The sequence below is a fragment of the Oncorhynchus mykiss genome, chromosome 2, assembly GCF_057628025.1.
Source record: "Oncorhynchus mykiss isolate SJ-2025 chromosome 2, ASM5762802v1, whole genome shotgun sequence".
Taxonomy (NCBI): domain Eukaryota; kingdom Metazoa; phylum Chordata; class Actinopteri; order Salmoniformes; family Salmonidae; genus Oncorhynchus; species Oncorhynchus mykiss.
Genome location: NC_143023.1, coordinates 89,976,436 through 89,989,141, shown reverse-complemented (window position 1 = coordinate 89,989,141; position 12,706 = coordinate 89,976,436). Strand labels below are relative to the sequence as shown.

Genomic DNA, 12,706 nt, shown 5'->3' with positions numbered 1-12,706 from the left:
ACAGGTACCTAGGTACTGCCACCTGTAGTGTGTTTGTTTGAACAGGTACCTAGGTACTGCCACCTGTAGTGTGTTTGTTTGAACAGGTACCTAGGTACTGCCACCTGCAGTGTGTTTGTTTGAACAGGTACCTAGGTACTGCCACCTGTAGTGTGTTTGTTTGAACAGGTACCTAGGTACTGCCACCTGCAGTGTGTTTGTTTGAACAGGTACCTAGGTACTGCCACCTGCAGTGTGTTTGTTTGAACAGGTACCTAGGTACTGCCACCTGCAGTGTGTTTGTTTGAACAGGTACCTAGGTACTGCCACCTGTAGTGTGTTTGTTTGAACAGGTACCTAGGTACTGCCACCTGCAGTGTGTTTGTTTGAACAGGTACCTAGGTACTGCCACCTGCAGTGTGTTTGTTTGAACAGGTACCTAGGTACTGCCACCTGTAGTGTGTTTGTTTGAACAGGTACCTAGGTACTGCCACCTGCAGTGTGTTTGTTTGAACAGGTACCTAGGTACTGCCACCTGTAGTGTGTTTGTTTGAACAGGTACCTAGGTACTGCCACCTGTAGTGTGTTTGTTTGAACAGGTACCTAGGTACTGCCACCTGCAGTGTGTTTGTTTAAACAGGTACCTAGGTACTGCCACCTGCTGTGTTTGTTTGAACAGGTACCTAGGTACTGCCACCTGCAGTGTGTTTGTTTGAACAGGTACCTAGGTACTGCCACCTGTAGTGTGTTTGTTTGAACAGGTACCTAGGTACTGCCACCTGCAGTGTGTTTGTTTGAACAGGTACCTAGGTACTGCCACCTGCAGTGTGTTTGTTTGAACAGGTACCTAGGTACTGCCACCTGCAGTGTGTTTGTTTGAACAGGTACCTAGGTACTGCCACCTGCAGTGTGTTTGTTTGAACAGGTACCTAGGTACTGCCACCTGTAGTGTGTTTGTTTGAACAGGTACCTAGGTACTGCCACCTGCAGTGTGTTTGTTTGAACAGGTACCTAGGTACTGCCACCTGCAGTGTGTTTGTTTGAACAGGTACCTAGGTACTGCCACCTGTAGTGTGTTTGTTTGAACAGGTACCTAGGTACTGCCACCTGCAGTTAGAGAATGTTAGCTCACAAGTATAATTCATTGGCTGATCCCTCCTGATGACACGGATGAAATCTTGTGATCCTTCCTTAACCCAAAGGAAGTCTCACCCGGTTGACTACTTCAAAATAGTGCAAGTCCTCAATGGCGCTGCCCATGCTAAAACTAGCTTTTGGACCCTAGAGTCCTCTATCATTCTCTATGCCCTAAACCAGGGGTGGGCTTGATCCTAGATCTGTGCCTAAGGGCAACTTCTACTCGGAGCCACCAGCCAAACACGGAGAGGACACTATATTTAACATGTACAGTAACACTATGATATGTAACACTTTCAGTGACATATTTGACAGCTGTATGTGTTACAATATCTGAGAAACACTTTCTGTCAGTTTATTGGAGGGACAAATACTGAGCCAACAGTTACTGACAGTGGCTCTATCTGGAACCAGACAGTAGCCCTTTCCTGCAGTCAATGTGGAATGTTATTCATATATTTCATAATTAAAAACAATGAAAATCTGCTGTTTCTATGTCAAATGGGTTTGTTACATTTCAGTTTTCTGTGATAAAATGTTATATTGGTATGTAAACTCAAAATGTCATATATTTCTGCCTCCCAGGTGGCCCAGTGGTCTAGGGAACTGCATCACAGCGCTAGCTGTGCCACCCTGGGTTCGCAGCCGGCCACGACTGGGAGGTCTCTGACGCACAATTGCTTCGTCTGGGTTAGGGAGGGTTTGGCCTTGGCCTATCCTTGTCTCATCGTGCACCAGCGACTCTGACACATTGGTGCGGCTGGCTTCCAATGCGTGCTGTGTTAAGAAGCAGCTTGGTTGGGCTGTGTTTTGGGGGACGCGTAACTTTCGACCTCGAGTGATGAGACAAGATACTAACAATTGGATACCACGAAATAGGGGGGTAAAATAAAAAAAATAAAAAATGTGAATGTATTTCAACTCTGACATGTCTTCTTTTTGTAATCACTTTTGTTTCAAAGTAGACTGGTTTAAGACTACCAAGAAACACTCTGTGTGACCCTGGTTAAAAAAGGTTAAAGAGGCTGCTGTATATAGCAGTGATTGACAGGGGTTAGTTGTGTTGTGTTGTGGACCAACCTGTGGTGTCCATGTAAAGGCGTTTAAATCAGAAACATCAGTAGACACCCCTGAAGTCAGCAGCAGGTTAACGCAGTCTGAGAGAGGAGGGGAAAGAGGGGGACAGGGGGAGAGAGAAGTAACCATTGATTTCTCAGTGCTGTGCTCTCTCTGTCTTCTCCTTTAAATGACATGATAATAGTAGGTTTAACAGTTAACCTTCAGTACTGTTTATAGATCAATGATCCTTGAATGGCAGAACAATATCAAACATGACAGAAAGGCTTCAAATCTTAGCTGCAATAGGTAGTGTGTGTGTGCGTGTGTGTGTGTGTGTGTGTGCGTGTGTGTGTGTGCGTGCGTGCGTGTGTGTGTGTGTGTGCGTGTGTGCGCGCGCACGCGCGTGTGTGTGTGTGTGTGTGTGCGTGTGTGTGTGTGTGTGCGTGTATTCCCCAAGAGTGGAATACAGGGGCTTTCTCTGAGACACTTGAGTGAGCAGCATCTCTGTCCCCTGAGGCCACATTTCCCATGTTGTCTGTCTACAGTACTTCTGTGCTTAATGTCGATTACAATAACCATATTGACTAATATGAATGGATTCTGAATATCTTCGAGAGACTGCACCCATAGAATTGCATATAGAACACTAATACTACAATATCACAACTACAGTAGTAATTTAACAGGAGCTCATTGTGTTCAAATACCCATACTAACATACTGTATACTACATACTTAATGAGTATATACTACACACTATATACTATTAGTTAATTTTAGTATACTGTAAACAAACGGGATCCTTTCAGTTGAGCGTACTCAGCGCTTCACCTCTTTTTCCCGGAAGTAGATGTTGTTGCTATGCAACCTCTTGCTAGCTTGTTAGCATAACAAATGACTAGTTAGACATTATACGACTTCAGGTGTCATCGTAAATTCAATCTGGAGTGCCAAAGTGCGCTCTGGACCTTCGTAAATTCAGAGCTTTGTCAGATTGTCCGTTCGTAAATTCGGAGCGCACACTGTACGTTCCTCTGGCCGAGGAGTAGGCTTGATCTGAGCGTTCTGACCTCACAACTGCAATGAAGCACCTAAGCTAACTGGCTAATGTTTGCTAGCTTGCTAGCTACTTCCAGACACAAATGAGAGAACACCTCACTCTGACCATTTTACTTGCCCTAACAGAGGTGGTTAGCCCATTTTCTGAAGAATTGCATTACGGGCCCTAAAAGCACTGAAATAGTGTGCACTGCTTGTGTACTTTGTATTTTCGCGAATTTAGTACGACATCCAGGAACTTTTGGCATACTAACTATATCCATACTATGACCAATAAGCATACTAACTATATCCATACTATGACCAATAAGCATACTAACTATATCCATACTATGATCAATAAGCATACTAACTATATCCATACTATGACCAATAAGCATACAACATACTACATTTTCGTCACAAATAGTACGGTTAATGAGGTTAGTATGAGTATTCGAACACAGCTTATGACTGTCCCACTGTACCTGAGCGTCCATTTTGAGCAGCAGAAAACAAAGCAGAGGTTGGGTGGTCTTCAAGGAGACTAATATTATCCGTTGGATCTCGGTTAAGCAGCATTGACAATAAAGTGACATTTCCTGGGAAGCAGCTTGGAGGAGCAGGGGGCGCCCGTCGTCCAGGGCAACGGGCCCACCGCAGTTTAGCGAGGGGACTATGGAGGGACGCCAGCCTAACAGGAGTTAGAGGGGACAAGGTTGAACATGGCAGAGAAACTTTGATAGAGAGGAGAAGGGGAATGAGGGAGATGAACACCACAACACCTGAGTTCCACAACACAGTCTGGTTAGAGCTTAAAAGACAATGAATGCATTAATCTATACTGAACAAAAATATACAAAAATGTGAACGCAACAAGCTACAATTTTTAAGATTTTACCGAGTTACAGTTCATATAAGGAAATCAGTCAATTGAAATAAATAAATTACGCCCTATTCTATGGATTTCACATGACTGGGCAGGGGCATAGCCATGGGTGGTTCTGGGGTGGCATAGGCCCAACCACTCAGGAGCCAGGACCAGCCAAACTGAATTTGTTTTTCACTACAAAAGGGCTTTATTACAGAAATTACTCCTCAGTTTCATCAGCTGTCCGGTGGCTAGTCTCAGATGATCCCGCATGTGAAGAAGCCGAATGTGGAGGTTCTGGCTGGTGTGTTTACATGTGGTCTGTGGTTGTGAGGCCGGATGGACGTACTGCCAAATTCTCTAAAACGAGGAGGTAGCTTATGGTAGAGAAATTATTATTAAATTATCTGGCAACAGCTCTAGTGGACATTCCTGCACTCAGCATGCCAGTTGCCAATCCCTGTTGTGTTGTGTGACAAAACTGCACATTTTAGAGTGAATTTTTATTGTCCGCAGCACAAGGTGCACCTGTTTAATGATCATGCTGTTTAACCAGCTTCATCATATACCACACCTGTCAGGTAGATGGATTATTTTGGCAAAGGAGAAATGCTCATTAACAGTGATGTAAAAAAAAATAGTTACAACATTTGAGAGAAATAAGCTTTTTAGGATTGTGTCAAGGTACAGATCTGGGGAAGGGTAGCAAAACATTTCTGCAGCATTGAAGGTCCCCAAGAACACAGTGGCCTCCGTCATTCTTAAATGGAAGAAGTTTGGAACCACCAAGAGTCTTCCAAGAGCTGGCTGCCTGGCCAAACTAAGCAATCGGGGAAGAAGGGCCTTGGTCAGGGAGGTAACCAAGAACCTAATGGTCACTCAGACTGAAACTGCCCAAATACAGGTGTGCCAAGCTTGTAGCGTCATACCCAAGAAGCCTCGAGGCTTTAATTGCTGCCAAAGGTACTTCAACAAAGTACTGAGTAAAGGGTCTGAATACTTATGTAAATGTGATATTTTAACTTGTATTTTAATACATTTTCAAAAATGTATGCGGTGTTGTATGTAGAATGGGGAAATGATGACTTAATCAGTTTTAGAATGAGGCTGTAATGTAACAAAAGGTGGAAAAAGTCAAGGGGTCTGAATACTTTCCCAATGCACTTTAGAACTTAAATTTGCAATTAAAAGGCACAGTATTGTATAACGCTAATATGTAGCAAAATGCTAAACTCTACTCTATGGATGGGGTGGGAGGGAAAGTGAAGGCCATTGTTAGCTACAATGCTATAAAGGAACGTCATGGGTTATTTGGCACTTCTCGGGACATGCAGGTGAAAAGTGTTCAGTTTGGAGCAAAAAGAGCTGAAGATTACACCCTTGTCTGAAAGACTGAAAAGGAGAGGGGCAGGAAAGGAAGGGAAGTGTATTTGATTATTTTAACGACATCAGCGGTTGACAGCCATTACCGTTGCGCTTTCCAAGACGTCTGACTAAGTTACTGTTTTGGGATACTGAAGTAACAGAAACTACTGGTGACATTAAAGCTGGTGTTCAGTTTGGTCTTTTGAGGTGAGAGTCAAATTTGTTTCTCTGCTGTGGAGGAAGACTTAGTATAGTACAGTTGTAGTATAGTCTTAATAGAAGTGTGTTTTGGCAAAAAAGTCTTCTAGGTAATGATGACATTTTAGCCAACATATTGTAACATTAAGACAAATTTTACTTGTAAGAGATCTGACGTGAACCTTACCCTAAAATGCTGATATATCCCTTCATGAAATAAATGGAATCAGTAGAGAAAACAAACACGTTCCTCACTTGTTTCAGTCAAAATTCTATAAAGCACTTTTCTCATCCATACACATTGGGATAAAATCGAAATAAAACAAACAGGACTTGCGTCAACTTCTCTACTCGATTGCTTGAAATGTGTTATGAAATGTGCTTTTTTAACCAATTGCGACGATAAACCCATGTTGCAATATAAACAGAAACAAGAATATTACATTCATAGCACTATAAACATCCACATGAAACTGTAAGTACATCATAACATACAGAGTGCAGGAATATGGAGTTGAAACAGGAAGGAAAATGGAATGGACAGGGGTCAGAGGGAGGAGGTAGTGTGTGTATGGAGAGGGGTGATGATGATGAAGAGGAAGAAGCATGCTAGTGGACTGGGGATGAGGGGAGAGAGCAGCCTCTGGCATCAGCTTCAGAGAAGAGGGGGTTACTCACAGGAACCCTACACACCCATCTGAACAGGGAAAACTTAGCCTTAAAACCTCATTGCCTCAAATAACACTGGTGTAACACTCATCGAGATAGCTAGCCTAGCTATTGACCCTTTACCCTGCAGGCACATGATATTGGCCTGCCACTAGTCTGTTTACAGCTGCTAGCTGGGGGATAACGTGTCAGAATAGGACTCTGGTGAAGCAGGGAGACAACAGGCTCCAGAAGGAGCGGGAGGAGGATTACGTATGCATACAGAGAGATCAGGTCTCAAGCAGTGGCCGGTTTAGGGCCGAGAGGGATACAGTCACTGCAACAATTAGCAAGAGTTAACATGACTGACCCTGCTCCTGCTTGTGTTCTCCTTTGCCCCTGCTTGTGTTCTCCTTTGGACTCCTGTGGTTAAAGCAGGTTCCTTATGGCCTGAATCCTACGGTAGGCTAGGTTAGCCTAGCATTGGAAAGATAGTTGGAGCGGAGAGGTAGAGGCAGTAAGGGGTGAGCGGTAGGGGGAGAGTGGTGCCCCTTTACCTGATGCTGTTGCCAGGGGGCTGCCTGGGGCTACGGGATGGAATGCTAGAGAAGGAGGAGGGGTTTATGGAGGAGGGGCTACTGACAGTGATGGCAGCGCTGGCGGGGGGGCACTCTGCACACGTGGCCTGGTGCAGCCCCCTCACCCCCCTTGCGGGGGGGCAGGCACCCACCTGAGACGCCGTCAAAGCTGGGACCAGGTCCAGGGCGGGTTTGGGCGGCAGCTGGGGCGTGCCGGGTTTTAACCCCGCCCCGGGGGAACGGTTGCTGTCCCCCACCACTTTGATGGGCGGGTGGGGAGGGGAGGGGGTCTGGGAGAGACCCGGCTTTTTGGGCGGGATAGGGGGCGGGTTTCCCCGGTCGATCCTCGCCACTGTGGGGGACTTGAGGCCGATGGGGTGGCCCAGGCGGCCAGGGAAGGGCCCCCCTTCTGAGGTGGAGTGGGGCAGGCCGGGACGGAGGGCTCCGGGGCCACCTGCTGGGGGGCTGGTGAAGCGTGAGAGGACCTGCGTGACGGTGTGTCGCGCTTGCTGCTTGGCGGCAAAGTTGTCTCGGTTGGTGGGGGATAGGTCACGGGTTGGCGGGCTGCTCTGGGAGGATGTGCCGTTTTGGTCCTGCTCCTGGAACTTGTAGCGGGCAGCCTGGACACGAGGGCTCACCCCCATGGGCAGGGCTGAAGTGGGGGCAGGGGAGTACAACCCACCATGGGGCATCTGGCCCTCGGCTCCATTCTCCCCTGTTTGAAGAAGTCCTCCTGAGCTGCTGTGGACCAGCCCCCGGCCTGCGCTGGGCGTCTTAGGCAGGCTGAGGCCTGCATAGTTGGTGGGAGTGGGTTTGACAGGGATGGTGAGGGGGATCGTCTTCTTCTGCCCCTCGGCCTCTGGAGGGGGCAGGTCCGTTTGGCAGGAGGCCGTCTGGGAGCTGACTGGGTCTGTGGCCACAGCAACAGATGCTGTGTGTTTGGGAGGTGGGGGGTTGGTGGTAGCGGTGGGATTCACAGCAGTAGCTGCAGCCGGTCGGGCTGGGATACCGGCTTTACCATCCTTACCGTCTTTAACGTCCTTACCATCCCGTTCAGTCCTGAGCTGCTCTACCTGCCGGCGCAGGCTCAGGCTCTCTGTCTCCTCTCGGCCCAGCCTGGCACGCAGCTGCTCGCGTTCAGTGTCCAGCTCTGACAGCTGCTTCTCCATCTTGGCCTCCATCTGCTGTCCACGCTGCCTCTCTGCTGTCATCTCCTCCTGCAACCGCCCGGCCAAGCGGCTCTCCTCATCCAGCCGGGCAGAAATCTCGTCGAAGCGCTGCGACTCCTCCACCACGCGCGTCGCCAGCTGCTTGCACTCCCTCACCAGCATCATAACCATGTGCTTGTTCTTCTCCCGCTCGTCCTTTAGCTGGGCGGTTAGTTTACGGTGCTCCTGCTCCAGACTATGCAGCTGTAGCTTCTCCATCTCCAGCTGAGAGATAGATAGACCACAAGTTAGTCAGAGGAGATGTCGTTTAGAAAACACACGCATACTATATGGCAGACAGACAGAACGACACACAGCTATCCCAAACTGTAATACTGTAACCCTTATCCCAAACTGTAATACTGTAACCCTTATCCCAAACTGTAATACTGTAACCCTTATCCCAAACATCAGAACTATAACTCTTATCCCAAACATACTGTAACTCTTACCCCCTCTATACCCCCTCAGTCATGCGTCAGAACATACTAATACAAACGCCCAGATCACACCTACACCAACAGTCAGGAGCTCAGATTATCTACAGTAAACTCACTTTTCAGCAACACACAAACACATGTCAGTCAGGACATACACATACACACACACGCCCAGATCACACCTACACTAAACATCTCAGATATAGCTAGGGCACCCACATCTGGAATATCCTTCACACCACAAACCTTCATGTCACATTCACGCCCCCACATGACATGACAATATACAGTGCATTCGGAAAGTATTCAGACCCCTCCATTTTTCAACATTTTGTTACATTACAGCATTATTCTAAAGCTGATTTTAAAAAAATTCCCCTCATCAATCTACACACGATACCCCATAATGAAAAAGCAAAAACTGTTTTTTTTAAATATTTTGCAAATGTATTAAATGTTTTAAAATAAATACTTTATTTATATAAGTATTCAGACCCTATGCTATGATACTCAAAATTGATCTCCGGTGCATCTTGTTTCCATTGATCATTATTGAGATGTTTTTACAACTTGATTGGAGTCCACCTGTGGTAAATTCAATTGATTTGGAAAGGCCTGTCCTGTCTATATGAGGTCCCACAGTTGACAGTGCAAGTTAGAGCAAAAACCAAGCCATGAGGTGGAAGGAATTGTCCATAGAGCTCCGAAACAGGATTGTGTTGAGGCACAGATCTGGGGAAGGGTACCAAAAAACTTCTGCATCATTCTTAAATGGAAGAGGTTTGGAACAACCAAGACTCTTCCTATAGCTGGCCGCCCGGCAAAACTGATCAAACGTGGGAGAAGGGCCTTGGTCAGGGAGGTGACCAATAACCAGATGGGGACACATGGTGGTGGCAGCATCATGCTGTGGGGGTGTTTTGCAGCGGCAGGGACTGGGAGACTTGAACGGAGCAAAGTAGATCCTTGATGAAAACCTGCTCCAGACCGGTTAGGTTCTCAGACTTGGGCGAAGGTTCCCCTTCCAACAGAACAAGCCAAGCCACACAGCCAAAACAACGCGGGAGTGGCTTCGTGACAAATCTCTGAATGTCCTTGAGTGGCACAGCCAGAGCCTGGACTTGAACCCGATCAAACATCTCTGGAGAGACCTAAAAATAGCTGTGCAGCGACACTCCCCATCCAACCTGACAGAGCTTGAGGATCTGCAGAGAAAAATGGGAGAAACTGCCCAAATATAGGTGTGCCAAGCTTGTAGCGTCATACCCAAGAAGACTCGGGGCTGTTATCGCTGTCAAAGGTGCTTCAACAAAGTACTGAGTAAAGGGTCTGAATACTTATGTAAATGTGATATTTCAGTTTTTTATTTTTAAAACCTGTCTGGGAACGGGGTTCCGCTAGCAGAACAAATTCCAATTCAATCAAAAGAAATCTCAAAAATCTAATTTCTCAAACATACAAGTATTAGGCACCATTTTAAAGATACAATTCTCGTTAATTCAGCCACAGTGTCTGATTTCAAAAATGCTTTACTGCGAAAGCTCCACAAATGATTATGTTAGGTCACCACCAAGTCACAGAAAAACACAGCGATTTTTCCAGCCAAAGAGAGTTGTCACAAAAAGCAGAAATATATATCAAATTAATCACTAACCTTTGATGATCTTCATCAGATGACACTCATAGGACTTCATGTTACACAATACATGTATGTTTTGTTTGATAAAGTTAATATTTATATCCAAAAATCTAATTTTACATTGCCGTGTTATGTTCAGTAGTTCCAAAACATGCAGTGATTTTGCAGAGAGCCACATCAATTCACAGAAATACTCATAATAAACATTGATAATAGATACAACTATTATACATGGAACTTTAGATAAACTTCTCCTTAATGCAACCGCTGTGTCAGATTTAAACAAATACAATTTTAAAAAAGCATAATCTGAGTACGGCTCTCAGACGACAAATCAAGCCAAACAGATATCCGCCATGTTGGAGTCAACATTAGTCAGAAATAGCATTATAAATATTCAATTACCTTTGATGATCTTCATCAGAATGCACTCCCAGGAATCCTAGTTCCACAATAAATGTTTGATTTGTTGGATAAAGTTCATAATTTATGTCCAAACACTTCCTTTTGTTTGCGCGTTTAGTAAACAAATCGAAACTCACGAGGCGTGGGCAATTCCAGAGGAAATGTCGGACGAAAAATCCAAAAAGTTATATTACTGGTCGTAGAAACATATCAAACGATGTATAGAATCAATCTTTAGGATGTTTTTATCATAAATGTTCAATAATGTCCCAACCGGAGAATTCCATTGTCTGTAGAAAAGCAATGGAACAAGAGGTGACTTTCTCATGACCGCGCGTCACGAGCCCATGCCAGACCTCTGACTCATTCCCCTCTCATTCAGCCCCCCTTCATAGTAGACGCATCAAACAATGTTCTAAAGACTGTTGACATCTAGTGGAAGCTTTAGGAAGTGCAATATGACCAATATCCCACTTTGTCTTCAATAGGGGATGAGTTGAAAAACAAGCCTCAGATTTCCCACTTCCTGTTTGGATTTTTTCTCAGGTTTTTGCCTGCCATATGAGTTCTGTTATACTCACAGGCATCATTCAAACAGTTTTAGAAACTTCAGAGTGTTTTCTATCTAATAATATAATAATTATATCTAAGATCTATCTAATACTAATAATAATATGCATATATTAGCATCTGGGACTGAGTAGGAGGCAGTTTACTCTGGGCACGCTTTTCATCCAAAAGTGAAAATGCTGCCCCCTAGCCCAAACAGGCTAATACATTAGCAGAAATGTCTAAAAAAACAGTTTTTGCTTTGTCATTATGGGGTAATGTGTGGAGATTGATGAGGGTAAAAAGCAATTTAATCAATTCAAAAATAAAGCTGTAACCTAACTAAATGTGGAAAAAGTCAAGGGGTCTGAATACTTTCCGAAGGTACTGTATGGAGTGCAGTGACGTGTCCTATAAGGAGCATGGGTGGCAAATCTGATGGCCGAATGGTAACGAACATCTAGCCGCCCGAGAGCACCCTTACCTGCCGATCTATTAATTACGTCTCCGTAATCTAGCATGGGTAGAATGGTCATCTGAATCAGGGTTAGTTTGGCAGCTGGGGTGAAAGAGGAGCGATTTAGATAGAGGAAACCAAGTCTAGATTTAACCTTAGCCTGCAGCTTTGATATATGCTGAGAGAAGGACAGTGTTCAGTTTAGCCATTCTCCCAAGTACTTGTATGATTACCTCAAGCTCTAAACCCTCAGACGTAGTAATCACACCGGTGGGGAGAGGGGCATTCTTCTTACCAAAACACATGACCTTTGCTTAAGAGGTGTTCAGAACAAGGTTAAGGGCAGAGAAAGCTTCTTGGACACTAAGAAGACTTTGCTGTTGAGTGTTTAACACACAATCTGGGGAAGTGCCAGCTGAGTATAAGACTATCATCTGCATATAAATGGATGACAGGGCTTCCTACTGCCTGAACTATGTTGTTGGTGTAAATTGAGAAGAGCGTGGGGCCTAGGATCGAGCCGAGGTGTACTCCCTTGGTGACAGGCAGTGGCTGGCCAAAGACCCCTCAGAGACACCAATACTCCTTAGCCAGCCCACAAGAATGGAATGGTCTACCTTGTCAAAATATTTGGCCAAGTCAGTAAAAATAGCAGCACAACATTGCTTACAATCAAGGTCAATGGAGACATCATTTAGGACCTTTAGGTTGCAGTGACACGTACATAACCTGAGCGGAAACTAGATTGCACAAGTTTTTCCAACACTTTTGATAAACAGGGCAAAATCGAAATAGGCCTATAACAGTTAGGATCAGCTTGATCTCCCCCTTTAAATAAAGGACACACTGTGTCTGCCTTCCAAGCAATGGGAACCTCCCAAGAGGTTCATTACAAACTAGGCCCATTACAACACACCAATAATAGCCCCTCCATTTTAGAATAGGGATTGAATTATTAGTTACAGAGAAACAGCAGAAACAGTGAGTCAATATGTAAAAGACCACACAAGAAGAAACAGTTACTGGATGAACTACGCTCACACAGACACAAAAAGGACGAGGGAATCTAAAGTTTTAAACATGATTGAATTACAATGTCTTGTCAACCCCGGGCGATTATATCTGGAGTGCGGCT

General features: G+C 45.1%; 1 protein-coding gene across 1 annotated transcript in view; it reads right to left on the bottom strand.

Annotated features, from left to right (window-relative positions):
* LOC110502295 (cortactin-binding protein 2) overlaps positions 1-12,706 on the bottom strand; it is a 103,365-nt gene that overhangs the window by 17,137 nt on the left and 73,522 nt on the right. Inside the window, 5 exon segments of the mRNA XM_090215595.1 lie at positions 2,197-2,273; positions 3,702-3,818; positions 3,821-3,907; positions 6,853-6,878; positions 6,880-8,306. Of these exon segments, the coding sequence (XP_090071721.1) occupies positions 2,197-2,273; positions 3,702-3,818; positions 3,821-3,907; positions 6,853-6,878; positions 6,880-8,306 (1,734 nt within the window).